At 41.4% G+C, this 23,758-nt stretch overlaps 1 protein-coding gene across 9 annotated transcripts in view; it reads left to right on the top strand.

Moving 5' to 3' along the window:
* Positions 1-18,256, top strand: part of celf4 (CUGBP, Elav-like family member 4) — a 62,555-nt gene extending 44,299 nt beyond the window's left edge. Inside the window, exons 3-13 of one of the 9 annotated variants that reach the window (XM_067242806.1) lie at positions 6,398-6,446; positions 9,606-9,734; positions 10,512-10,591; positions 11,143-11,283; positions 12,141-12,279; positions 12,600-12,752; positions 13,204-13,314; positions 14,196-14,258; positions 14,580-14,657; positions 16,007-16,150; positions 18,129-18,256. In XM_067242806.1, coding sequence (XP_067098907.1) covers positions 6,398-6,446; positions 9,606-9,734; positions 10,512-10,591; positions 11,143-11,283; positions 12,141-12,279; positions 12,600-12,752; positions 13,204-13,314; positions 14,196-14,258; positions 14,580-14,657; positions 16,007-16,150; positions 18,129-18,256 — 1,215 coding nt within the window. Of the gene's footprint in view, positions 1-6,397; positions 6,447-9,605; positions 9,735-10,511; positions 10,613-11,142; positions 11,286-12,133; positions 12,305-12,599; positions 12,753-13,203; positions 13,315-14,195; positions 14,259-14,576; positions 14,658-16,006; positions 16,151-18,128 lie in introns of those variants that run through there. The other 8 variants (XM_067242842.1, XM_067242860.1, XM_067242833.1 and 5 more) reach the window with 8 other exon arrangements.
* The last annotated feature ends 5,502 nt before the right edge of the window (positions 18,257-23,758 follow it).

Raw genomic sequence — 23,758 nt, 5'->3', positions numbered from 1 at the left:
TAGCTATGCTACATTTTGTTCGGGCCTGTAGGCTAGTGTGCGAAACATCCATTTTGCTATCTAGCTGTTTGCTACCAGTCCCATCATTTTCTAAGCTTCACTCAGCCTTTGAGAACCGACACTGACGTTGTGTATGATGTCTTCCCTGTTATATTCAAATGACCAGGTAAACCACTATAGGGTTTGGGTGGGGAGTAACTAAGATTTGAATGCTAAGAACTGTGCTACGTTATGAGGCAGAGACATAGCTCCTTCACCCCCTCCTCAGAGAGTTCCAAGGAGTGCTTTCTCATTTTGATAATGAAATGACCTCGCCTCCGGGGTTCTACTCACTCTAAAAGTGATTCACTTTTTTTTTTGTCCACCTCACTGCCCTGATGAAAACGAGAAATACTACCTTCTCCCCGGATGTGGTTGAAACACATTCTAAATATGTATTCTTTCTTCTTTTCTCGTGGTTTGCTTTCCCTCAAGCCTGTGTGTACTGGGGCCACGAGTCGGTATGAATGATCCAACTCTCAAATACAAGGTGGCAGAGATGGAAACCTGCAGGAGATATGACAAAGGACTCATAGAAATCATACAGTTACTAAAACTGTGTACAACGGTTACCTTGCTGACAACAAGAAGCTGCACTCAACCTTGATATTAATGAAGTCTCAATAATTGTTTTGTTCGATTCAGACTTAATATCCTGTATTTTATGGTGGAAAGCACCCAACCTTACTACTGTACTACAATGACTCACTTGTTTGCTACAATTATGTGTGCAAACTGCCTGTATGCAGTCCATGTTCTCTTCCCAGCCTTTCTATGAAGCCCTGAGTGAGGCAGAGTGCTGTCATTTGGTTACATAATCAGCCGTGTGTGTGAGCGTGTGTGTGCATGCGTTTAGGGGAGGGGAGTCTTCGTGAATATATGTGTGTGTGTGTGTGTGTGTGTTTGAGGGTATGTTTGTGCATGTGTGTGTTTGAGGTTGTGCGTATGCATGTGTGTGTGTGTGTGTCTCACAGCGAGCAGTAGCTGCCTCTGGACTGCAGATGATGTGGTTCTACCAAGGCCATCCTAACAGACGGCTGCTGAGATGGACTCTCAGCCTTCCAAGCAACAATAGGACTAAGCCTGTGTGTGGGGGTGTGTGTGTGTGAGCGTGCGTGCGTGCGCGAGTGAGTGTTTGTGGGTGGTAGGCTTTGCAAGGATAAAGAGATAGCATGCTCCCGGCAAGGAGTTTGGAATGTGTGTATGTGTGCGTTTGGTTTAGCAGCTTGTGTACATGTGTGGGGAGATTGTGTGTTTGGAGATGATTGTGTGAGGGCTTTTGGCTATGTAAAGCATGCACACGTTACTGTACGTAAAGGGGATGTGGCGTGGACCTTCGATTGTGGACCAGGGACTGTTTGTGCGTATGTGAACAATGGCTGTGTGATTGGCACTGCCGAGCGTGTACGACATGTGTGAATGAAGAGAGCTGTTGAGCTTTCAGCTGCAGCTAGACATTTTTCTCCGATTGTTAGGGGCAGATGTGCGAAGGATGTGTTTTTGGGCTCGCGCATTTGGGTGTGTATGGTGGTAGCCTGTGTCGGTTTAGGCTTGTGTGCATAATTCGGCGATGTGTGTGCAGCATACATGAAATTGTGTGTGTGTCTGTGTGTATTTAATGGTGCTCCTTTGTGTGAAATTGAGGTGGAGATGGTGTTTTCTCTACCAGGGAAGTGTATAATAGGGGAAGAGGTGGAGAACTCACTGTAGCGAACGAGGGCGTGTGTTGCTCAATGCTGCCATCTAGCTGCCACAGCTGTCAGGCCCTTTGAAGAGCCCAGGGGAGCAATACAGTGATGGCTACTCTCACACTAAACACTGGTCTGGGATGAGTTATCCACTTCCCAGAGCTAGTGTTCAACATAATGAACGGGACGATAAAACTGACCTTGGACCAGTTGATGAAGGATGAAAAAACGGTTTCCTAGTACTAAGTATTAACGTCACAGGAAAATGGGCATGATGCATGTGTGAATGCTATGTTTGTGTGGGGACTAGCTCTGTGTCTGTGTGTGTTGTATACATATTATGTGTTGTCGAGCTTTGAGTTGCAGTAAGGTGTCTGTTTCTCACCCGTTACAGTGGGTGGATGTGTGTGTGTGCGCACGCGGGTGTGTGGGGACACTTGTGCATGTCGCTGTCTAGGTGTTAGAATGAATGTCTGTGCACGAAGCAGAAATAATTCCAAGTGTTGGATGTGCATGTGTAGGTGTGAAATCATCTTAACCAAACTTCTTTTAGAGAAAACAACCCCCCCCCCCACACCCACACACATCAAGAAAGAATGCATTACCCACACTCATACCAGACTGGTCCAGAATAAGTCACTTTGGTCAGCATAAAACCATTCAAATATATTCAGCTTCATAAGTCCTTTGGGATCCAAGGGGTTCGCTGGGAGACTGTGACCTTGAACCGATCCCTAGTCTGTGTCTTCATAAACCACCCCCACCCTCCCATGGTCTCCTTCCTTCATCTCTTTTTATGACTCCACACCCCCACCCTTCACCCCTCCTCTCCAGCTCCATTTCCCCTTCTCTCTTCTTCCTTCATTTCTGCTACTCATTCCACTCAATCCTTTTTCTGTTTCTCTTTCGATTCCCTCTCTCTGCACGGCTCCCTATCTGTCACTCCATCCTCTGTCACAGCTCCCCTCCTCCCTCCCCCTCCGCCTGTCAATCTCCCGCTCTGGACCCCTCCTCCTTGCATGTGTCTGCCTCGGTATCCCCGGTCCTCTCGTTCCACCCATCCAACGCTTTTTTCCCCTCCCTCGTTCTCCACACCTCCCTCCCTGTCTTCCTCCTCTTTCTCTCTCCCTCGATATCAGCAGCCAGTGTGAAATAAATAATGCATCAAAACACATTTAAAACATTAGCAAGGCTTTACTGGTGTTAAAAGAGAGGGAGGAAGTGGTAGGGGGGGGGGGGGCACTGCCTCTTAAATGTGTTTCAGCGCATGGTCAGATTTAGTAGGCATGGATGTCTCGCCTAACATTAATTTGTGAAATTTAGGTTGGTTCAACATTTACACTGTTAGCCTTATTTCACTGCAGAATTAACAGATAAAGTGGATATTTGCGTGAATTTAGAACCCCAAGAATTAGGTAGTAGCCATTCGAAGCACTTTTCTGGTGAAATACAGACTAATAAACTTCTTGTAGTCTGCCGGTATCAATCTCAAAGGAGAATGCTTGTTGGTCCACTTTTGTGTAGTACATTTATTAGTATACAAGTGCACTCAAGGGGTGTTCATATTGGTTCCATAGAATTTTGTCAATTTGTGTGTGCTTCATAACTCACTGTGTCACACTCCACCTGACAGAATACGAACATTAACTTCTCAACTTTAACAATCTAGATCAATTTAACTTACTATACACTCACTATACAAATACACATATGTATATATACACACAAACATATACATTTTGTAACGTGACTGTATCAAAATAGATAGAGATAAGCATCTCTCTCACACACACACACACACACACACAAACACACAATTAAAGGTTACGTACACATTCTGCTAAACATACACATACTCCTCTTGTTCAGTGCAGCAGGTTCATCATAATGACCAAAATGGGTCCCCGAGAATCCCCTGCCCTCCTCCTCCCTCACTCCATCCCTCCTGTTTTCACCACGCTTCCCTCTCTCAACATCCCCCTTCCCTGTTCCCTCTCCCTCCTTCCCTTCCCACCCCTCAATTCCTGCTGGCAGCGTGGCGATTGGCATTATTAAAAATTGATTGGCGGCGAGCGTTTTGCGGGCGTGCATGTATTATTGAGCTCAGAGTCAACTGGGAAGGCTGCCAGGATTGACAGGCAAGAAATGAAGGGAGGGCCGGCCTCCTGCTCCCTCTCTCTCTCACAACGGACGGCGTGGAGAAAAAAAAAGAGAGAAAAAAGATTAAAGAAAAACGTCCTGCTGCCTTGGTGTGGGGTGGGTGGGGGTGAGGGGGGTGGAGGGTACCAGGAAGGGCGCCATCGGTAGATTGGAGCAGCACTTTATATATACGTATAATATAAAATATATACATCCAGTCGGGGCCAAAATATTGGCACGCCTACACTTATAAAAGAATAGTTTCTTTTAGAAAAATTTATTGCTATTAATTGCTAATTAATTGTTTGGTTTTGTGGTGGAATTAAACAAAAACACTGAAAGTCTCATACACAATGAAAACCTAAACTCGACAAGACAATCTTTTGGGTGTTCCCTTTAAAGTAAATTAGTTTGAAATAATATTTCATACAGGTGATAGGCTTACTCTTTAACTCTGGAACTTAAGTGTGACAAGCTGCAGGTGGCTGCAATGTCAATATCACTCACTACCAGTCTGAATTGAGGAAAGGACTCTCCTTTGTGTACCACCGTGAGCATGAAGAAAAGAAACTAAACGAGAACTGTCTGAGGGTGTCAGACAAGATTGTAGCCAAGCATGGACAAGTCCAAGGCTACAAGTGAGTCCCCAGAGAGCTACATGTTCCCATTTCCACCATGCATGATGTTAATAGGAAATGTAAGTCCCACGGCACCGCAGCCAACATGGCCCCAAGAGAAAACGTGCCCAAAGATTGCAGCAAAGGATTGTCTGAATGTAGAAGGAAGCAGCTCAATCAACTGCTGAACAGATGTGATGGCGCTTTTCCACTGCATGGTACTGACTCGACCTGACTCTTACTCGCCATTCTTGGTTTTCCATCAGGCAAACCTGGAAGCCTGCCTGAATTTATTTGGTATTTTTGGTCACCAGATTACTGATTGGTCAGAGAGAATCACAACACGAGAGATCCTGCATACACCCACCATTTGTAAATAACCAAGCTACAGTAGTGGCCTATAACGTCAGCCACTGTCTAATACCAGCTGTATTTTCTTTTTATTCACTGGACTACTTGGTTAATGGCAACCCTTGAAATCACGCTGAATCAGAATCAGATAAGCTTTATTCGCCAAGTAAGTTTGCACAAACAAGGAATTTACTATGGCAGGAAGGTGCATACGGTAACCATATAATAGTTTTAAATTGTCAATTGAGGAGGTGCAGATGTTAGTCTGTTTGGTTCCAAGGATCCAACCTAGAGTTGCTGTGTGTCACGTTTAAGACAACGTCACGGCAGAGTAATGCCGCATCGTTATGACGAGCAGCTACATTGTGGGGGTAGGCAACTCTCTGCAGTGGAAAGCAAAGTAGAGTACCTGGTACCAGAGCCATCTTTTTCAATGGCTCTGCCTGGTACCAAAGGCGAGCCTTGTCCAATCGAGTTGAGCAGGTGGAAAAGGGACATTAGAGACTATAAGACCAGGCGTTCCAGAACTAGGAACCTTTCCACCTTCCCTGTAGTCAAACATGCAGGAGGTTCAGTGATGTTTTGAGATCACTGTGCTGGGTGCCTTGCAATGCAAGTTTGCAAACACATTGTAAATATGTGCAATGCATAATGAAATCAGGAGCTTACTAAGGCATTTTGGAGCGCAAAGAGTTGTTTCCAGTGAAGGGTATGAGTCCTAATGAGTCCAGTTTCAGCAAGACAATGATTCCAAAACACCCAGAATGTCAGACAGGTCACTGTTCAGGCTGGTCAGACTGGTCACAGTTCAGGCAGGTCAGAACACAACTGTTCTGTAGTAACAATTCTAGTGGGGCAGATATAGCTCAGTAGTAGTGGTGGTGCATTTGACTGCATATCAGTCAAATATCCTTCTCCCTGTCCATCTCTTTGGATGAAAGTGTATACTAAAACACCTTTTTATTAATAGCCTAGATATTAATTCCACTAAAACCTGGATATAGATCTGAAAATGTGGTTGTGAGAATTTGTAGAATCAATAGAAGTAGCAGTTTCCCCAAGGAGAATGGGCAACATTGTCAGTAGTGAAGTGCAGGAAACTCATCCATCTATTGCCGTAGGAACTGTTTGATTTGACCAAATCAAAACAATCTTTGTTTCTCTTGCTCTTTCTCTCACACACATACATCTCCTCCTGACAAACTAATCAGAGAACACTCATAACTATTGACCCAGAGTTACCTTTCTGTCACCCCTCCCCTATTCTCACTCCTCCTTTCTCTTTCCCTCCATTATGCCTTCCGTCCCTTTACATCCGTTTCTTTCATGTCAAGGTCCGATGTTTGCCTTGTTCCTGACACATTTTGGCATTACTCTTCTGGCATTTTCAAAACTCCCTTTCACTGTCAATTGTAAAGTTTTGACCATTCTGTGGATGTAATGGACAACCGGAGCGTTTTCCCTAATGGGTTTTTCTTCTCTTTCCCTCCACTCTATCTACCCTTTAACTCTCCCCTTTCTCTCTCTCCCTCTCTCTATTTCTGTCTCCCTGTCTCTCTGCAGATGAACAGACCCATCCAGGTGAAGCCGGCGGACAGCGAGAGCCGAGGAGGTACAGTGCTCTGTCTTTTTTAAACATGGCTGCCTACACCAGATTAGCGTAAACATTATGTGTCCCCTTCAGCACCCTCACCAGCCCCACCCTTCCAGCAAACTCACGGCAAAACCCAAATGCTAGAGACACGTTATGTAAACGTTAGTTGGTTTTTGTTGTTGTTCTCTTGTCCCATCACAGGAGACAGGAGTCCAGCCTTGTTTTGTCGAAATGTTTGTGTGCCGTTTGATTGTGTTTGCATTCGCAGAGTGGAAATAAGGAGGCACATCTTAGGTGGCTCTTGTTTAAATTGAGCTGTACTTCAATTTGGATTAAGTAAATGATCAACATTTGACGCTAGTTTTCAGGGATTTTCACTTAATTAAAAACATAAAAAAACAGGCTTTTCATTTCAAATGTTTTGTATTGGGCTTTCAAATCTATTTTTCAAAGCATCAGGAAGAGAGTGTCAACGAATCGAGAACAACAGCAAAACCCTACTGTTTTTGACAGATATTCATTCTAAGTCAGATCCTGCATTTTAGATACTAAGCTACCATGCAATCTTACATGAACAATTAATTAGGAATCCTCTCCTTTATGACTCTGGATTTACCAGTAACCATGCATAACATGGTTCAGTTTCGTCCAGGGGGTTGTATGTTTTTATGGTATTTCATCGATGGTATATGATGCCTAAATATTTGAGACTTCATGACTTTATCATGACATAAAATGTTTCCTGAGGGAGGGAGGAAGAGAGGCATAAGGTTATAATTTTGTTAACATTTTGCAATAAAATTCTTAGTACCCCTGGTTTCTATGGTACTGGTTGTATTGTTACATAATACAGCACATTCTCTATATTCAGTTTGACAGGTGTTGTAATGTTCCTGGATATAATGCATGTAAACAACTTGTCCCTTGTGTGCGATATTCCATTTGGAGCACTGAATAGAATAGCTGAGAGAATCTGGAGAATACTGCCTGATTCCCACACCTGCCTCACTCTAACATAAAAATCTGATAAGAATTAAAGGTACATCATCAACCAATTAACTGAAAAAGATAAGTGAATCGAGTTTCCCCATGTCTAAGTACCTTGTATGTTACAAAAACCCATGCAAACCAATGCCAAATCCATGTCTCAATCAAATGTTTACAATTCCAAAACAGATCCACCATCACAGTGAACGTACTAATTACTAGACACCAAAGAACGGTTCTGCAACTCAGATGTCCAGACTCATTGTAAAGGATAGGATTTATAGTCAAAACTACTGATGCTGTCAATCAAATGGACACCGCAATGAATTGACACAGCTGAAGATGTGCTTAGTTAGGGTCTGCCCTTGAAACCATCTCAGGCAGATTGTCAATATATGCACACAGATATCAGGAAAGGAGGGAGAGAAAGAGAAACGGAGAAAGGGAGAGACAAGGGCGGGGGGAAAAGAAAGAAGTAGAGCGTGCAGGGAGCACGCGCGGGGGGGGGGGTGTTAGTGAGGGGAAGAAACATATCGAGTGAGAAGGTGAGGTGCGTGTGTCTCAGGGAGAGAAAGAGAGGTGGAACGAAGAGAGAAGAGGGAGAGTGTGTCTGTGAGGTAGAAAGGTGGAGAAAGATGGGAAGAGAGAAAGGGATTGCATGACTTCTTCCTCTGTTTATTTTGGTCTTCTTTGAGTGTGATTGATGGAGCTGGATGGAAAAGGATACAAATACTTAGTGGGGGAGGGCTAGAGCAAGATTCCAACATCTCCCCCTTTTCACTTCTCTCTCTCTTTCCCCCTCCCCTGCTCCTCATTACTCCTTCCCACTCTCATTCAACCTCTCTTCCTTATCTTTGTCAGTGTCATTCTTTCCCCTTCTCTTTTGTTTCTCTTCTCCACCGCCCTCTTTTTGTCGTCTAAGCCATCTTCCACAGTATCCCCTTATCCTTGCCTGTTCCATTTCTCTCTCCCCTCTACCTTTCTGTCTTCCAGGCCCTCTCTTTTTGTCAGTGTCAGTCTCCATCTGTCGGGCTTTGCAATTGGGTGCCTTCTTTAGAGAGAAAATGGCTACACCTAAAACGCACAGTGCTCTGTCTCGTTCTTTGTGAGAGTGTCAGAGAAGGCCGAGGCAGGAAGAGAAAGAGTAGAGGTTTGAAGGGGTCTGGAAGTTGTCGACTAAATGGACTGAGAAACATAGCTCGATACCCCTTCCACCCCTGTCAAGAGAGCAGGAGACCAACTGAGGCAGAATAGCTGAGAGAAAAAATCCCCACTGAGCAATACCCCCCCCCCCCCTCCTGTGGTTAAATAGAACAAGGTCGCAAGACTACGTTTTGAAGTTTGAAGCCTGTCGTAAGCCTTCATAACAATCTTGAATAAAGAAACTTCGCCAATTGACACGCCGCCACGAATAAGTTCTGACCCCGTTTAAGGTTGTGCGTTTGATCTGTGCAGGGTGCATCGTTTTACACACACGCTCCCTCGGGACCCGGGTTCTTATTGGTTCCTATTGATTTAATCTCTGGCATCATGTTAGTGTGTTGTGTTAAGAGTCGTTTCCCTAAGAGAGATGTCATATTTATTGGTGCCCTCCCAAGGGAACTGCACAAGGCTTTGGCCGTCAATGATGTGTTGTGTGCGTCTGTGTGCGATAGCGTACGTGAATATCCAAGTGTGTGTGTGTGGGCCCACCATCCCTGATCTCCGGCCCACACTTGTAAACAATCCCCCTGTGCAAGGCCAGAGCGGAGATTAGTCTTGTTGACTCTGCAAGGACACCCTGTCAGGCCGAGGCATTGAGAGAGCAGACCCCAAACCACACACATACACACACAGACCACACTCATTAATATTCCTACAGATACATTATTTTCCACAGTTGCTCAATGCCTTTTTCACTAATCCAGTAAACTTGTATATGTACTTGTATTTTATAATCACCCACTTGTAAACACTTGTTTTACACGTTCTCATTCATCACAAAGTAGTGGAGAAGTATAAGCAACATATGTATATCATAGCTTATACCTATAACTTTCTTTCAGATCTATCCGAGTGAGGTATGGTAGAAATGTTGGTCCAACCTAAATTCACTTGAGGAAAAGTAGTCAAATGGATGCAAATCTCTAAAGGATCTGCCAATCATCACGTAGACAATGCAACAATTTGACCAGTTCCTATTTGTTTTAGAAGACAGAAAACTCTTTGTTGGAATGCTCAACAAGCAGCAGTCCGAAGATGATGTGCGTCGTCTCTTTGAGTCATTTGGTGGAATTGAGGAGTGCACCATCCTCAGAGGTCCTGATGGAAACAGCAAAGGTGAGTCTTTTTGGTTCCGCCACAAATAATAATAATTTTCGTTTCAAATGGAAAGTGTCTACAAAAAGTTTATAATGAGAAAAGAAGCTTCGCTGATGGATTTAATACAGGAAACATAATTACATTATTACACACTCATTTGAGGATTTCAGCTTCAGCTTACAGTCACAAAGTTTGGGCTGGAAACTTTGGGTCTCCAACAGTAGCCTGCCTTCTCCTGTTAGTGTTAGCATTAGCGACAAGCACCAGATGTAAACAACTTGAACTTGTCAGAGTGCTTCATGCAAGAACCTCATTAACTCCATCCAGTCGGCTTACAACCAATCAATAAGCCTCATCGTAACTAAGCCAGATGATTACAGTAAAGCTTGATCATTCCAATTCATCAGTAGGCTTCATTAGCGAGGCCTCATCAGCGAGCTTACTCAGCTAAATGGGTCTGTTCAATGGCTGCTGCGAGCTTGATCATTCAAATTTATCAGTGAAGTTCATCAATAAGTAAGCCACAACTGCCGCCAGCCTCGTTTCAGCGCTCCCAAAGGGACAGGGTTTGGAGTGACATAACAGAGATCGACTTAGGGACTGACTGGGGAACCATCCGTCTTAACTACGCAAACTCTTTTACCAAACCATCTGACATTGGGAACAAAGTGGTAGAAGAAATATTAACATTTTTTCTTTCTTGTCCTTCTCTCCCACCCCCCACCCCCCCCCACCCCTCACCCTTCTCCTTTTTCTCCAACCTCGCCGCTCCACCACTGGCCTCCTTTCTGCCAGGCTGCGCGTTCGTAAAATACTCTTCCCATGCTGAAGCTCAGGCAGCCATCAGTGCACTACACGGCAGCCAGACAATGCCTGTGAGTGGAGTGAGTGTTTCAGTGTGTTATAGCCTATGTGTTTGTCTGTTCATTACCGTGCCATCGCATCGCAGGATACAACTTGTTGCTCCGGCAATGTGCTAATTGACGGTCACGAAGTCTGCGTGTCTGTGCATATTTTCATCTCCCACTCTTAGTCGCTTGATAACTTGATCCCCCCAGGCCACAGAGGAAATTGTATGCAAATGTGATATGGTGTTAAATTACCTCAAGTAGAGAAGGGTGTATGAGTGTGTCGGTGGATGTCTCTATGTTGATCTCTCTTTAAGTGGAGAACTCCATGGAGGACTCATAGACCCCTGGTGACAGATGCAGAGGTGCTTCATAGATGGTGTTGAAAGAAAAGTCTGCCTTTGAAGTCATTATTTTCTAATTGGATTCAAAACTAAGAATTTCTCATGTTTACGTAGACAATGGATGTAAGCTGTTTAGAGCGGAGATGTAGTTAGAAAGCATGTGTGTGTCTTGCTGAATGTGCTTGCTTATAATGTGTATCGGCCACTGGCTTATGTACTGTGTGTGTCTTGTAGGGTGCCTCCTCTAGTCTGGTGGTGAAGTTTGCCGACACGGACAAAGAGCGTACCATCCGGCGCATGCAGCAAATGGCTGGTCAGATGGGGATCTTTAACCCCATGGCCCTGCAATTCGGCGCCTATGGGGCTTACGCACAGGCAAGAGACCTCACTGAATCCACCCTCGGGTCTAACCATCATCCACCTGTATCATCTAGATTTAAATTCATGAATTTAGCTATGTGCTTTTGTACAAAGGCACAGACAAATAGTGTATATAGTATAGTCCTTGCCAGGCTGCAAGGACAAACATTGCATAGTTTTAACACTGTTACAGTGGTTAGTGCCAAGGAACGGTCTGCATTTTAGTGCAACAATAGTCCCATCTCAACAATACTGAAGTTACAGTATATGAATTCCAAAGCAGCATTCAAAAGCAGGGACTCTTCGGTTTGAATTTGAAGCAGGAACAATACTTTCTTCAACACAGCCTATCCTAAGTAGTCTTTATAGCTACCTAAAGAGTCAACATCCTGTGAGTGCTAAAGCTAAAATAAAGGTTTATCAGTACAAAAGAAGTGATTCTGGGAGGAATAATGAATAAGTGATTCATTATATGCATAGAGTGTCATGTGAGTGTTGTTACATGTGTTGATTTCAAGCACTTTGCCATCTTTTAAGTAGGCTTTGTTGTTCAACTAGTGGTTATATATATATATATATACACACACTATATTGACATTCACAATATAAACATTGTTCACATTGTTAAAATGATAAAACGCTTCAACAGACAAATTAGCAGCTGTTAAAAAAATATTTTATAATGTATAAATGCTCCAACAGACCATTCATAAGGCTCAGCAGTGGCGTTTAACTATGGGTCTAACAATCCAAACAGTTACCGATTAGGGCAGTTTCTGTCTGTAATACAACCTATTTATTTGTCCTTAAGGGTTCCAACTCTAAACGGAATCTTTTAACTCTTAAATCTTTCCCCGTATGTACCTCAGCAGGTCCAGCAACAAGCAGCATTGATGGCATCAGTAGGTCAGGGTGGGTATCTCAGTCCCATGGCGGCCTTTGCCGCCGCCCAGATGCAGCACATGGCCACCATCAACGGCATCCCTGGGGCGCCTATGACCCCCACTTCAGGTAGGAGAGAGGGGCTGAACGTTGGGTTGTCGAGGGTTAGAGGTCCAATCCTTTCTATCTGTTGGACAAGCAACTGCTGTACAGCTTCACGCTCAGATTCTGTGCCATTTGTCTTTTTACCCATCTGAAACCTAGTTTATAGTTTTGTTGATTTAAACTTAAGTCTCTGGATATTTGTGTCCATTCCGAGGCAAGTCCACCTGTCAAATCCTCTGGGTCTGTTGTGCGAATAATTTTACATTTCAACTAGCTAAATACATCTTGACAGTTCCACGTTGATGGCAGACATTATTAAACGATACTCCCTTTGTCTCTCTCAGGTGGCAGTACCCCACCTGGCATCAGCGCCCCTACAGTAACCAGCATCCCCTCACCCATCAGCGTAAACGGTTTCACTGGCATGCCCCCCCCTCAGGCCAATGGCCAGCCCCCCACGGAGGCAGTCTTCACCAACGGGATCCACCCCTACCCAGGTCCGTCCCTGACCCTCACCGACGCCAGCACTGCGATTCAGGCTGGGAGGGGAAACACACTTGTTTCTCATTTTTAGTTTTTCAACATTTGGTATGACACAAGGATCTCCATCCATTGGCACAAATACCAGACGTGATACAAGCATGATGTAGCATATACTGTAAAAAATACTATAACGTCTCAGCAAAGCATTAGAGCATGCGTAATAAAACCGAAACGATCGCACTTTAACAGTGAATGCCGAATGAAATAATCAAGACTGCCACGTCCATGTTGTGGAATTAGGGATATAAGTGGTGTTGCTAAGTTACGGTTGTCAAACGTATGTTTCTATGACTAATTTAAGAGGGTGCGTGCTTATCATGCACTGTATGTCTTGTGGTTGGCATCTTGGGGGTGTTTTCTAAAGAGAAGGAAACACTTATTCCCCCTCGACATCTCTCTCTCCAGTGTTGCAGGAGGTGGTGTTTCGGGAGGACTCTGAGAAGAACGGCTTGGGCGTGGCTCCCCGGAGTTGTTTTGGGGTTCAGGGAGGGTGCTTCCTGTCCTCTCTCTCTGAAGGTAACCTGCTCCACCCCAACTTTCTCTTTCATGAACCGAATCAAGCTCTTCTTTTAGTCCTCCTGTTCACATGTGCAGTGGCCTTGCGTGGTATTGCAGTTTTGCTGTTGGTGGTAGGGGTGTGGGTATTGGTGTGCGGGTGAGCTTTTGCGAGTTCAATTACTTTTGTATTGACGTTGTGTGTATAGTTTTGTATGGCTGTGGAACAGTAGTGAGTGTTTATCATGGTGGAAGTGTTTAAATATGCATGATACACATGTTCTTGGTTTTGAGAATTTGTATTTGGGTTTTAGAATTGTACTGTAAAATTGTGGTGACTCATGACACCCCATCGCTGTGATTTGGTGACTAGCAGTTGGTCATGAAGGTTTAATTGGTGAACTGCCATTAATAGTTTAGCCCTAACCAGGCTTGTAAGACAACATTTGTTCTCATTCTTCTACGTAATGTTCCAGAAGTTCACAGATTCATTGGGAGTTCTTAGAATATTATGCAAAACATTGGTGTCCAAAGAAACCGCTTGGTGTTTGAGGAAGATCAGTTGCTGGTGCTTTAGTCCCAAACCAGATAGGCTGGATGTCATTCACACCAAGTTAAATAGACGGGGATTAAAAACGTACGGACAGGTGGTTTCTACGTCCCCCCATAAAAATGCAGAATGCTATTTTCCCCAATCATGTCTCTAACCAGTCAGTATTATCCTCTCTTCCTTTTTTCCCCCCACATTCTCTCCTTTCCTTACTTCCACGCTGTCTTTCTTACCCTTGGCCGCCTCTTGCTTCACCCCTTTCTCTGCTCCTTCTCTCTCTCTCTCCTTCTCTCTCCCTACCTCCCTCCACCTCTCCCTCCCTCCCTCCCTCCGCCTCTCTCTGTCTGAGCAGCTCAGAGTCCTACTGCAGCCGATCCTTTACAGCAGGCTTACACTGGGGTCCAGCAGTATGCAGGTTTGTCGCTCTCAGTGGGAGTGTGTGTGTGTGCGCTGTGTGTGTGTGCGCTGTGTGTGCGTGTGCTCTCTGTGTGTGCGTCTTCCAATGCTTGTGTTTAAATACTCTTACCAGATTTCATTGTGTGTGTGTGTGTGTATCATGTTTGAACACTCAAGTCCTTTGTGTCTTATCTGATCAACGTGTGTATGTGTAGATTATTCTCTGTGTTAAATGATCTATTGTGTGCGTGTTCGCACACAACCGAGAGTGTGTGCGCGTGCACGCGTTGCCGAGTGTTAGTTGATCTGCTAGTGTGTGTGTGTGTCTGTGTCTCAGCAGCCTACCCAGCTGCATACGGGCAAATCAGCCAGGCCTTTCCCCAACCCCCACCCATCATACCACAGCAACAGAGAGAAGGTGAGGCAGGTATATAACACACACACACACACACACACATACATCATTGTAAACCATGCATGCCTTGATTTACACAGTTATTAAATGTTTTGCATGCCTCCATAGTTCTTCTACTAAAGTATTCGAGACTCAATGAAGCCTTCATGACCCTACTTAACAGCCTATGGCGATACTTCTAAAGCAGTTGAGTCATGTGGGAAAGAATCAGATATAGAACAGCATACTAAAAGCACCTCTCATTTAATATGAATACAACTTAGTTACAGATGCTTTTATGTAGTCTTCTTACATTTTAGATTTATCATCAGTACTTTTACTATGCACGTTTGAGCCTTTATCCACTTCCGTCGTTGGAATACATTAGGAATATATAAGCTGACATTTTTATAGATTGTTATAAAAGCGATGTTACATTACTAAGGCCTGTAGTATGTGCTTTAGAACGCTTGGCATCGCAAGTGGATTTCCAATGGAAGTGGGTTATCGACAGTGTTTCCAGGAATTCTGGCGAGGAATTCGTAGACAGTTTTGGAGTAACAAAAGAATAACCTCATGTGCACCTCGTTGACCCATTGCACTTTGTGCTTGTGACACCAGCTCCCCCCTGTGGATATGTTTGGAAGATGTACACGAAGAAAAAAAAAAAAAAAGGATTTCAATCCCTGTGTAGATGTAGAGAAAGCTTAATAAAATACTGAGATATTAACATACTATGATTTCAATTTTGGATTTGTCCTAATGTATACAGATACCTTTTTCTACCTTGTTCCTTTTTGTTAACTTTATTAAGTTTGATTGGTCTTCTAACTGTACTATGGTCATGGTCAAATAAAAAAAGAGAGATTTACCTCCAGGTAAAATGTTCATAATATGTGCTGTACCAATGGACTTATGACATTGCCATGATATCCTTCAATGGACTACAAGAGTCCATTTTAAGTTATAAATTGTAAGTAAGCAACAATACAATACAATGAAAACATATAACCGGTGCTGGTTCCCATGTTTTATGAGCTGAAAAAAACTTCAGCTCAGCTTTAAAAACACGCAAGGAGCTTTTCAATTTTGTAAAGACACACACTTTAGAGCGTCATACAATTATTTAAATGTACAGACATCTTTCCATATAAAACGTAGTACAGTAAAATAGTTTTAACATTTTTTTTTTGTTGTTGAATGGATTGTGTTGTATAAATGTAAACAAAATTCATGAAATGTACTTTGGCAACTAAACATCCCCCTATTTCCTATTAATTCTCTACCCCCCCCCCCCCCCCCCCCCCCACACACACACACTCCTTTTTTCTTCTTTTCCCTCTTCTTCCCTCTGTTCGTCTGTGTGTGCGCAGGGCCGGAGGGCTGTAACCTGTTCATCTATCACCTCCCTCAGGAGTTTGGGGATGGCGAGCTGATGCAGATGTTCCTGCCTTTCGGTAATGTCATCTCCTCCAAAGTGTTTGTGGATCGGGCGACAAACCAAAGTAAATGCTTTGGTGGGTAAAATCAAATAAAACCAAACAATTCTTATTATTATTATTCCTCTTCTTCTTCTTCTTTCACTAATGACCTTCTTCACTGCAGCCAAGTTCGTTTTTTGAAACCATTGGAAAGAGAGATGGGAGATTTGCCGTAGTTGCTTCAACATTGGGGACACTATTTAGAGGGGAATGGGGAATGAATGTGTCATCACTTACAAATGAGGGGGAACAAATTAAAGCAGTACTCCATAAAAAGACAATGCACTGCAGAATCTAAAATTGTTGACACATTTTATTTGATTTAGTCAGAAATCTAATGGCCCATTGTTTAGATCCAGCTGTATGCCTCACCAGGGAAAAAATACTAGATTAACCTGATTATATGTGGTGTTAAATTATAAAGTTGGACCTTAACAATATTGCTGGGACATTGACTCATTTCGACATTAGGCTACTGTCGAGATAGTGGAAACAAGTCTGACAAACTTGTTTTGCAGGGATTACACTGACCCTTTAATCTCTGTAAATCCTCTTTTTAGCTGGTACCACAGCACATATTGGCTGATGCGTTTCCGGTGGTTCAAGAGAGATACGAACACAAACAGGGGTCAAGGAGTGCTTCTTTAATGCTACACTTACATAAGGACAATACTTATGTTGCCTTTATGTGAGAGGGGGGGGTGAATCATTGTCCTGTAGACTGCATGCACTGATGGTGTTATTTTATTAGATGACAGACTATCAGCATTAAGTCTCTTACTGTGCATCTCCACAATATAATTAATTGGCAATCATTGGTGCTTTAAATTATTGCTGACTAGTTATAAGCCCTTATGGTGACTTATAGTACATACTTCAAGAAACACAGGTAGCAAGGATTCGATAACAAGTTCATACGAAGAGATAAAACAAGGTTGTTTGGACACACAAATGTATTTATGTATGATATATATGTACTAGGTTGGTTTTATATTACATATAAAGAGCCAAAATAAACAGTAAGTGCATGACTGTTCAGTCATACTTTTTATCAATCTAGTGGTAACTACATAATAGTGTGCACCACCAGTCTAGGTTACTCTTGATAGCCAATCAGCAGATTTCTCGAGGAATTGCGAGGAGATGTTTTAATCTTAGATGTACAACATTAGAACATGACGCAACACAAGATTACCTAATTCCTAATAATTTCAACAACGTTTTCAATATAATTCAGGCGCCACAATACTAACCAACTGTATAAGTTTCTCTGATGTTGTACTCTGTTTTTATAAATTAATCTTTATGATACTATCCCAGAGTATACAATGTATTATTTATCTAATGCATGTTATTAGGTTGGTTCATGTAATGTTTATTATCCTAAATAATTTTATGTTTTGTAAAATGGTGTTTAATGTATCTGTATATACAGATTATATGTTTATGTCCAGTTGATAATATGAAATGATTAGTGCACCTCTTGTAAGCATTCTTAATGGTTTATGACGATTTATATTATACAATATACAGTACATTTTGAAATATGAGTATGTGTACAGCGCAGATAATATCACATACTGAAATGCCTTATTGAGTTATATTAAGTAAAAAACTGATTTGGAAAGAAATTTACTGAAAATGTGGAGAATTGTTTTTCAAACCGTATCTGAATGCTTATCACAGGTAATGAGCGAAGATGATGATAGTTTAATGTAACAATGTTTTTAATGATTTTGAAATTGATGTGAACCTGATGTCTTTTATGTCGCAAGATGTAAGAATTATGCTGTTGAATAAATTATTGAAGTAACTTGTGTTAACACGCAATCTTTATCTCAAAACCCTATTCCTTCTATCCCTTCACCCCTCTTTCATCTTCCAACAATGACTCCTTGTGTTTTTTCTTTGATCTAACACAAAATTAAAATTTCCATCAAAATTAACCAACATTCCTCCTTCTTTCTCTCTCTCCCTGTCCATCTTGTTCCGTCTCTCGGCACATCCCCCCCAGGGTTTGTTAGTTTCGATAACCCGGGCAGTGCTCAGGCTGCCATACAGTCCATGAATGGCTTTCAGATCGGCATGAAGAGGCTCAAGGTGCAGCTCAAAAGGCCGAAGGATGCCAACCGCCCCTACTAGTCTCCTGCCCCACCCAGCTGCCCCTGCCCTGGGGGCTAAGGCAGCCGCTACGCACAGGGAAAAGACGGGTAAGACGCGCGCGGGGGGGGGGTTAACTTGAAAAGTTATATCTTGAACCTCTGCTGTGTACGAGCTATATGTACTTTCTACATGCACTATTTGTACAACACTTGTATTAAAATGTCTGATAAATGATTTTTTTTACATTTCATGAAATCATATTGTACTGTAGGAGAATTGTTTGTATAATATTGTAACTCTCTCTTGCTGCTTTTTCCAGTTTATATAATTCTGACTATTTGTATTTTATTTTATAAAGGATAACATTTCTTACATGTCAGTAATCACACAATATCTTATTTTTAAAGGTTTGTAGAGCGGGATCGTAACTTGATTAAATGAAAAAGAACACTGACCTGAAAGAGCAATGGACAACAGGATCATTGGGAGGGGATTCAAATGCATCAAAAACTGGGAAAAACATAAAAAGAGACGAGATGAGTAAAAGGATAACTGTTGGACGTACCGAGGTGAGGACTCACACAAGCTTGGTAGCCCAACCCCTTCTGCCTCGCCCCCCAGGACTAAGGCTCTCTTTCTCCCCCCTCCACCTTTATCTATGGCCCCTAAAAAACCCTGCTTGAGTGACATCTACCTTATTGGACCACAAGGGAGTTATTACTAATGATCAACTAGAAAAAAGAAAAAAAAGGGAAAAAAAAAAAGAAAGAAAAACATACACATGACCAACCCCAATCGAAAAGAGACAAAGGAACCCTGGACATCAGGAGACTTGAAAGAACTTTTTAAAAAAACAGTATGGAGGATTGCCATAGGATGTATTTAAGTAAGGACGTTTGTGTATGGAGGAACTAACTTTTTAAAGACCAATTTTACAGGACATGAAACAAGAAGGGACAGACCTTCTCGGAGGAGAGAGATAGGACTTTGTCGGCGATGTGATATTTCAGGACACAAACTCGCATTGAATGGGGATGGCCATCTTTAGCTTGGAGTGCCTGTCCGTTTCCAGGGGATACCGTTGCCAAGGACAGCCATAGCAACGGTCTCCAGGGAGTTTTACCTGTCATTCCTTAGTTGTTTTAGGGACCAAAAGACCAAACATTTTTATTGCTGGGGACTTGTAGCTCTAATATACTCGGACCACTGCTTCTCTTTCAGTCAGTGTTAAGTGGCTAAAGAGTTGCATTTAAAAGATGTGTACATTTAAAATATATATACAATATATGTATATATATATACATATATATTGCTGATATGCTTTTTGAATACAGGCAGAACTATTTCAGATGACCAATGGGGTCACTCACTTCGCTAGTTTACAATTAACTATTCAAAAGGTTTATTTTTTTCTCTTCTCATTTTCTCTTGGTAGTGATGGAGAGTGCATGGGGAGGGTTGTTCCATATCACAGCCTTACCTTTTCTAACTTGACATCCTAACCTCATAGTTAAAAGAACATAAAAAAGTTTGAAATATATAAACTTGTTTATATTTGCAGTACATATATATGTATATGTATAACAAGCATTCGAGCAAATGTATTAATATATATACATATATACAGTATATATGGATAAATAGATATTAATCACAATCTAATATATGTATTTATATACGCATATTTTATATATGTGTGTCTGTATATAGAACGGCCTTTGACTATGTTGAGCTGTAATCTTTTTGTAGATTTTAGCTAGTTTGAAACACTGCTCTGCTTGGGAAGAAACGCAAATCTGGCAGCTCCCAAAACTGCAGGCATTCCTATCTCTGATAAACTATATGCTGACACACATTATATTGCTAAATATATGTGTAAATCTTACACATATGTAGGTGTAAATACTATTTGAAAATGCAAAAAGCCACTTCTCAGTAGCAGGCTTTAAGAGATTAAGGCTACACAAATTTAGAGGAAAAGGACAAATATCTTCGACTCTATTCCAAACATATCTTTTGAGCTTCACACTACAGATACGTAAACAGTGTTTCCTTTGAAACTTGAACCAAAATGGATAAATATATCATGATATGAACTGGGGGGTTTTTGCATTCAAGTCAAGTGCACGTAGCTTACAGGCTATCACCACAGGAAGGTGTGCCTTGTCACCTGCAGAATCTGCCATCAAGCACTGTGCTCTCAAAACACTACTGCAAGCAGCCAACGCGCTACTATGATGTCAATTCATCCATGCCCCATGACAACCGTATTCTTCACCATTTGCATATAACGTTCAAGTACGCGTACACACACTCGTCAAAACTATTAACAGTTAAATAATGCCATAATAGTCTTACCAGGCATCCATTTAACTTGTTTGTCACTGGAAATTAGCATTAGAGCTCAGAAAGTGAGTCTTAATTTTATGTGTAGTACAAGAACCCTATATAGAAGTGGGAAATAGGGCATCACTAGCTAGCAAGAATGCAGTTCAGGCTCCATTCAGTGCCCAGAAAGGGTCAAGTTCAGGGTTAGAATTTTTCTTGGCATTGGCTGGTAAGGGTAATAATTACATATTACATCTTGAGAACTTACTATAGTTGTATGTGTGATTTCCTGTTTTATAAAAAATGAATTACAATTAACGGTTTGTCCACTGAACACAATGAGGGACCATCAAGTTATTTTATAGTGGTTATCATACCGAGCTATACTGGTAAACATAGCTTGAAGTATTAACCCTTTTTAAGTGTTATATGGCCTCATGAATATATTTGTACAGCCAAAAGTAGACACGAGAATATTCGGAATCTGAAAAGGTCAAAGGCCTCTTATGTTATGATACATTTAGGCAATATGATGACCTGTTGCCATATAGGACACCTCTGCATTAATGGTTGCCAAACTTGCCCTCAATGTTTGTTAGGCTATGTATCACAATTCATAGCAATACCACATGTCAAAAAGTATAAGGTAGGTATAGCTCTGAATGTTGATAAGGTTACATAAAAGTGAATAAGGAGATGTGCCAAGTGTTCCTAGTAAATACACTAACTGTTCCCTTTGCCATTTTGCAGGTGCCTGTGTCTAACGTTTTCTAGCAAGTTGACTTTGTCATTGCACTGCACCCTGGCTCTTTCAATGCAACCAAGCCTAATGACGTTATGAACACTTGGACAACCCTACAATACAGTAACCCTGGTACAACCATGAAACAAACACTCACGGCAACCCAATGTCAAGAATGACATGCCATTAACCATCTTGACAACCAGAGAAATACATTATACTGGACTGGGGTGCTATTTAGATCTTCTAAAAGTGTCACAAAGGGTTGTCTCATTATCTCCTTTCAGAGGCCTTCTCCCGTTTTACAACCCTACCTAAGTTATACACAATCCCAAATAAAAAAGTACTGGATCCATATTCCAAGGCAGCTGCATTGAGAGGAATGGACAAGTGTAACAAATAGATTAGTAGTTCCATTACAGGCTATGAGGACTTATATCCTATATCCAGTCATTTCATGGCGAGGTGTACATACGAGATTTAGATGTGATATTGAATTAATCTTTTACCCTCTAATTTCATTTTTTACCTTCTATTTCATCAGCCCTGTTTGACAGACCCTCAAATACATTGGAGGATTGGAAGGCATTAGCAAAATGGTGGGTTTTCTAGCTAGTCTTTGGCTACACTAAGCATTTTTGCTTTACTATTCAATGTGTAAAAAAATTAGACCATAGTGGAAGGAGAATGTGAGAAGACTGAATCGGACGGCCAAGCACTTTTCTTTCATATGCTCCAACTTTCAGCGGCAACTGTTTACAGTACATAACAAATGAGAGAAAAAAACTGAAGAAAAAAAAAAAAAAAAAAAAAAAACAGTAGTGGTTCAAAAACAACAAGAAACTAAGTTTGAATATAAATATATATAAATATATACATAAACCGATGAATATACTGTAAATGTTTTTTGTTGCTCCGTTTTCCTCTGTACATAGGTTTGCATATTTTATAGGACTTTTACTTCTATCTACAATGACTGGATAAAAATGATACTTTAAATACTTCAGAAAAGATGAATGAAAACATATAATAATCATTGAAACCAGGTAAAAATGGAGTCCATAGGGATACGGTACAACTGTAGGACCTGACAAAGGCATTTGACCAGAATACAGTCAGGGAGAGCTTTGAACTCATTTACCTAGAGCTTAGACATGCATTTAACTTTTTATACAAATATTTTTTGGGGTTTTATGAATTTATTTATTTATTTATTACTTCTGTTTATTATATGCATGCTTTCATGGCATTATTTTTCTATGAGTTGGTATGTGACCAAATAGTTTTTATATACATCTGTACGCCAACATTGTGGTACATGATCATTTATCAGTGCTAATGTCAACAGGATCATGCTCTGCCACTTATTTTACAAATAATTGAAATATATGCTCATATTAACGAGGTGGTTCAGTTAAATAACGTCAGACATCTTTTCATCAGTCATCAGCGAGATTATCTAAATCAGATCTTTAGTGTTACTGTTTCATTTAAGCATTATGCTGCTATTTACTGAACTTTTTATAAATATCCCCATCTACCCACCCGTTTGTTTTTCTCCAAATTTACTGTTACGCTTGTACAGTAACAGTACTGTTAGATTCTACATTTAAAATGATGAAATTATGTTTAAGGAAATTCCCGAGTTTGTTGTTTGCTACAAATGACTGGTGCCTAAAGGTTATGATTGATAATTCATACAATGTCATGATTAAGATAATCTATTGTAAAATAACTAACAGCTCTTGCAACTTTAATTTATAACATCTTTAAATGTTTTGAGTTAACAATTTGGACATTTGCAATTCTACTATTGCTCATAATATTGCACACTGCGCTGTTATTGAGTGTCAGAGCTCCTGAAAACACTTCACAATATGGGATTAAACTAGAGTGCCATTCTTAATTGGGAAGAAAGATCTAACTGAGGAGGAAGTCTCCTATATGGTACAAGTTACTGTTAATGTAAGCATTTGAGTCTATGTGATAATGGCTAGATAGCTGATTGGAAGTGCATAAAACAACAAACACACCCTTATTCTGATGTTTTCAGAGTTCTGTTATGCTGGGGAATGCTTTTAACCTTTTTGTTTCATGTCCATTAAGGCTCTGATATTGTTCAACTGTTCTGTTCGATCAAGAGCCTAACTCACATGAAAAGCTGCACTAAGTCATCAAATATTTAGTTTGTTCAACCATTTCTTCAATGCTGTTATCAAGGGTTTACACCTACCTGCTGATAGTCTTAAGAGAATTGCATTTTACTTCCTTTAATGGTTTCAAAAGTATTCTGGAAAATGTTAAAGATTTCAGCACATGAGTGGGTGGGGTGGGGAATTGAATGTTGCATTATAGAGCTTTGCCATGTTTCTGATGAGGTAGGCTTCTCATTGGTTAGTGCGCTTTAGGCCCCCACCCTGATCTCCCAGACTGCACCATTCTCTGGTCCCCTGGACTCTTTTTGTAATTTT

This window comes from Osmerus mordax, chromosome 1 (genome assembly GCF_038355195.1).
Source record: "Osmerus mordax isolate fOsmMor3 chromosome 1, fOsmMor3.pri, whole genome shotgun sequence".
Taxonomy (NCBI): domain Eukaryota; kingdom Metazoa; phylum Chordata; class Actinopteri; order Osmeriformes; family Osmeridae; genus Osmerus; species Osmerus mordax.
This window is presented reverse-complemented; position numbering and strand designations above follow the sequence as displayed.